General features: G+C 44.8%; 1 protein-coding gene across 4 annotated transcripts in view; it reads left to right on the forward strand.

Moving 5' to 3' along the window:
* ADD2 (adducin 2 (beta)) overlaps positions 1–5006 on the forward strand; it is a 109973-nt gene that overhangs the window by 87380 nt on the left and 17587 nt on the right. For all 4 annotated transcript variants that reach the window (XM_011945220.1, XM_011945219.1, XM_011945222.1 and 1 more), the window contains 2 exons: positions 3015–3272; positions 4387–4506. In XM_011945220.1, coding sequence (XP_011800610.1) covers positions 3015–3272; positions 4387–4506 — 378 coding nt within the window. The remainder of the gene's footprint in view (positions 1–3014; positions 3273–4386; positions 4507–5006) is intronic.

Here is a 5006-nt window from a genome sequence, read left to right on the forward strand (position 1 = left end):
AACTGAAAAAAATATTAGAAATAATGAGAATACTTTTATAACCACCTGATGGGTTCTTCCTGCCCATTACACAAGCAAAATCATTTCACAGAGACCATGGCATTACAGTAAAGAAAGAGTTTAACTGATGCGAGCCTGGCCACACCATGTGGGAGACAGACTCAAATCAATCTCACTGAAGCCTCAGAGGTTAGGAATTTTTCAAAGGGGGTTTTTCAAAGATTCCTGGTCTTAAACTCTTGGGCTCAAGTGACCCATCTGTCTCAGCCTCCCAAGGTGCTGAAATTACAGGTGTGAGCCACTGTGCCAGGAAGATTCAAAGATAGTTTGGTGGGTAGAGGGCTAAGGTAAGGGTGCTGCTGATTGGTTGGGGATACAGTCATAGGAGTGTGGAATATGGTACTTGTGCACTGAGTCTGCCTATGGGTGGGGCCACAGGACTGACCGAGTCCCAGGGCCACCCAGTTGTCAGAAATGCAAAAGCCTGAAAAGATATCTCCAAAGGCCAATCTTAGGTTCTACGATAGTGATATTATTTACAGGAGTAACTGGGGAAGTTGTAAATCGTGTGACTTCTGGAATAATGGCTGGTAATTATTTAACTATGCCTACATCTTAGAAAATTCAGGCCCCTTTCCTCTTCCTAACTTGGTGGTCTTTCATTAGTTTTATAAGGGCAGTTTAGTTTTTGGGAAGGGCTGTCATCATTTACACTATAAACTAAATTTCTCCTGAAGTTAGCTTGGCTCACATCCAGGAATGAGCAAAGCCAGCCAGCTTGTGAGGCTAGAAGCAAGACAGAGTCAGCCATGTCATATCTTACTTATCTTACTGTCATAATTTTGCAAAGGTGATTTCAGTTTAAGGTGGTCAATTATGCAAATATATACAAAAATTAGAAGTTTTTGTGTTTTAACATTAACTACTTTGAAAATGTAATAATGGGAGAAAATAATCCTGTTTGCAAATGGAGTACAATCATAAAATATTAAAAAGCAGAATCCATTTTTTAAAACCATAAAACTTTATTAATAGACATCAGAGAAAACCCGAAGTCAGTGAAGAGCTATAATTTATTCTTGGTTAGAAAGTTTCAATAGGGTAAAGACGTTACTTTCCCAAAATTAATCAGTAAACTCAATGGATTTTTTTCAAAAATGGGGGAAGGTACAAGGACTTGACAAAATGCCCTTCCATGTGAAATTCAGGATGGCTAGGACAATGTTACAAAAATAAAAGTAATTAGGAATACTAATTCCACCATGACAAAGTGTGGTAAAACTTTAGCAACTAAAGGCATGGCACTAGCAGAATGGACGTGCAAAACAACGCAACAGCTCAGAGAATCCAGAAATAGATCCAAAATATATGAGAATTTAACACAGGAAAAACAGGCACTTTATAAATCAGTGGGGGAAAGATAGACTATTTGCCATCTGGGAAAGAAAACTGAGGCAGATTGCTACTTCATTTATTTCAACAAGATAAATTCCTGGTTTATCAAAATGGTAAACATAAAAAGTGAACTCATAGGGGTATTAAAAAACATAGATTTATGTTTTTGATACCCTTGTGTTAGGGAAGACCTATCAAGCATGGCAGAAAAGTCTGCAATCATGACAAATATTGATAGATATGATATTAAACAATTCAAAACGTGCATTTCTATAAACCACTCCCCCACCATAAACAAGGTAAAAGACAAAGTATGGAGGCAAATATTTTCACCATCTATGATAGTGAAAAAATTAATATTCTTAATTTACAGAGCTTACAAATCAATGTGAAAAAGAGAAACATCAATAGAAAAAATGGGCTGAGGCTGGGCGTGGTGGCTCAAGCCTGTAATCCCAGCACTTTGGGAGATGAAGACCATCCTGGCTAACACGGCGAAACCCCGTCTCCACTAAAAAAAAAATACAAAAAAACTAGCCGGGTGAGGTGGCGGGCCCCACCTACTCAGGAGGCTGAGGCAGGAGAATGGTGTAAACCCGGGAGGCGGAGCTTGCAGTGAGCTGAGATCCGGCCACTGCACTCCAGTCTGGGCGACAGAGCGAGACTCCGTCTCAACAAAAAAAAAGAAAAATGGGCTGAGAACATAAACAATTTACAAAGGAAAATAGTTAAGTAGCCATTATATGTAATTGGAAATAGCCATTTTACTAGTATCAAACATACGTGGACACACATGTGTATGCATAGAGATAAGACTGGAAAGGTTTTTAGTGGTTGTCTCTGGGGTGGGAGTTTGCATAAAATTCAGTTTTTTCCTTATTTTTTAATTTTGCTTAATTTTTCTACATGGATCTGTGTTTCCTTTATAATCAGAAAAATACCTTAATGCCATTTTAATTTAAAAATAAAAGAAGACAAGGAGAGTTGAATATTGCTCCAACAGCTGCCAAGATTCCAGAATGTTTGTTCTCTCCAAGAAGCAGTCAGCTCCAGCTTTGAGGGACGTGGCCTTGCTTAGGGGACAGCAATGTTCTTGAGTCTGCTTTCAGGGTTCCTAAATTGTTAAGGAGCTTCAGAGTCAAGGAAAGGAGGGGTGACTGGTAAATCAGCTGGGAAGCTTTTAAAGATCCTGTAGCCCAGGCCACACTGTGATCTGATTCAGTGGGCAACTCTGCCTCAGGGCCCAGGTGTCAGTGTTTGTGTGAAGCTCCCCCAGTGATTCCAGTGTGTGGCCAGGGCTGGGAGCCACTGGACCAGAGGAAATCTTTGGCTCCATTTGGATGAGGAGCTCTGTCTGTCTGGTCCACAAAGGTCTAGGGATTTTCTCAGCCCAGATCAGAGGACTTGTTGGGGCAGAGAAAGAGAGGGGCTGGGGGACCAGGAGGAGGGAACAGTTCTGAAATATACCAGAAGACTGGAAAGCCTAGATTGTTTAATGGAGATTTGGGTTTACATGAAGAGTCCTTTAAGCAGATGGAAGGAAAGGTGTGTGTGCGTGTATGTGCATGTACAGGCCTTTTTTCTCACCCCATAAGTGGTTCTGTTTTTGTCCTTTTTAGGGCTACAGAACGGGCTACACGTACCGCCACCCCTTTGTTCAAGAGAAAACCAAACACAAAAGTGAGGTGGAGATTCCAGCCACAGTCACAGCCTTCGTGTTTGAGGAGGATGGTGCCCCAGTGCCCGCCCTGCGACAGCATGCCCAGAAGCAGCAGAAGGAGAAGACCCGCTGGCTCAACACGCCCAACACCTACCTGCGGGTCAATGTGGCTGATGAGGTCCAGAGGAGCATGGGCAGCCCCCGACCCAAGACCACGGTAAGGGGGAGCCCAGGATAGACCCGGGCAGAGAGGGGCAGGCTGCATTTGCAGGATGAAGCAGCTTTAAAACGGGAACAGAACAAACCTCTCCTGCCCCAGGTTAGTAGCATCCTCTTTGGGCTTCCTGTTTGGCCTCTGGGAGCAGCTGCTCAGGTCCACTGAGCCCCTGACTGCTTCCTCCTTGACCTCTGCCTGAGTTTTTGGATCTAAGGAGCAGATTTCTCCAGAAGGCAGTTGGACCAGGCACATGACCCAGAACCAGTTGGTTTCTGTTTCTTTCTCCCACATCCACAGGGGGCTTCTGGGAAATTCAAGGGAGGAGCATTTAACATTGGGACTTCAGATCTGATGCAAGTCCAGGAGGCGGGCTGTACAGTCACTTCTATGAAGTTACCTTTTCTCTCCCTCTCCCCACCCACAGGCTCTCAATTTCTCATTAACATAAAGGTAGCCAATAGCCAAACAGAATAGCTCTTCATAAAACAATATGAAGCTCTCCACGGTGGCTCATGCCTGTAATCCCAGCACTTTGGGAGGCCGAGGCAGGCAGATCACGAAGTCAGGAGATCGAGACCATCCTGGCTAACACGATGAAACCCCATCTCTACTAAAAATACAAAAAAATTAGCCTGTAGTCCCAGATACTCAGGAGACTGAGGCAGGAGAATGGCATGAACCCGGGAGGCGGAGCTTGCAGTAAGCCGAGATCGCGCCACTGCACTCCAGCCTGGGCAATAGAGGGAGACTCCGTCTCAAAAAACAAACAAACAAACAATATGAAGCTCTCCAAACTCAAATCAAGTTACCTAATACTGAAGCCCAAATGGTTGCCTGTGTGTCAAAGCTGGTTCCCAAGGTTCTGACCCCGACTCTTGGACGTTCTTTATAGCTGACCTTTGGCCTGAGGGCCTTCATTGGTAACTGGGTCATCTGTTGCCTTTCTCTGCTCCTGGAGACAGACATCAAAGATGTCCAAGAAGAGAGAGTGTCTATGAGTAGGCTTGCTGACCTTCCACGCAGGCCGTTGGGCCCACATCTCATGGGTGGACCACCAGGGAGGACGCATGGGCCTGTTCCCTCACCTCAGCCCCATGGCCTTGTGTTTGTGCAGTGGATGAAGGCTGACGAGGTGGAGAAATCCAGCAGTGGCATGCCAATTCGCATCGAAAACCCAAACCAATTTGTGCCTCTCTATACCGACCCCCAGGAAGTGCTGGAGATGAGGAACAAGGTAAGTGGAGGCCGTTTATCCCACTCTCTCTTCTCCTACATTGGGGGTCTCAAGTCCCGCAAACGGGAGCTGAGTTCCCAGGATGTGCCTGACTCGCTGACATCTCACATGCCTCACAGGAGAGGGAAACTACCATTGACTGACCATGGCCCAGGTGTCGTGCTAAGTGCTGTACTCATGTGGTCCCGTAACCCTTTACCTAGAGCGGGGCTTGGTTTACACATCCACTGTGTCTGAAGGGCCTGCCCACAAACTGAGTTTTAATGAATTTTATACCATTTTCCTTTTGGTTTATTTGCAATATTTCAAGATCACTGTGTTTGTTTCCAGACCTTTGCCTGACAGTTCACTTGCGTGTATACACAGCTTAGTCAAGTTCCCTACTGACTGTAGCCCTCCGCGGATATCACATCGATCAGAAATCATCCAGCTAAGCCCCATCAACCCCAGTCAACCCACAAAAGAACCAGTTTCCGTAATACTAGTTCTTTTTTTTTTTT

Source organism: Colobus angolensis, unplaced genomic scaffold (assembly GCF_000951035.1).
Source record: "Colobus angolensis palliatus isolate OR3802 unplaced genomic scaffold, Cang.pa_1.0 Scaffold24, whole genome shotgun sequence".
Lineage (NCBI taxonomy): Eukaryota > Metazoa > Chordata > Mammalia > Primates > Cercopithecidae > Colobus > Colobus angolensis.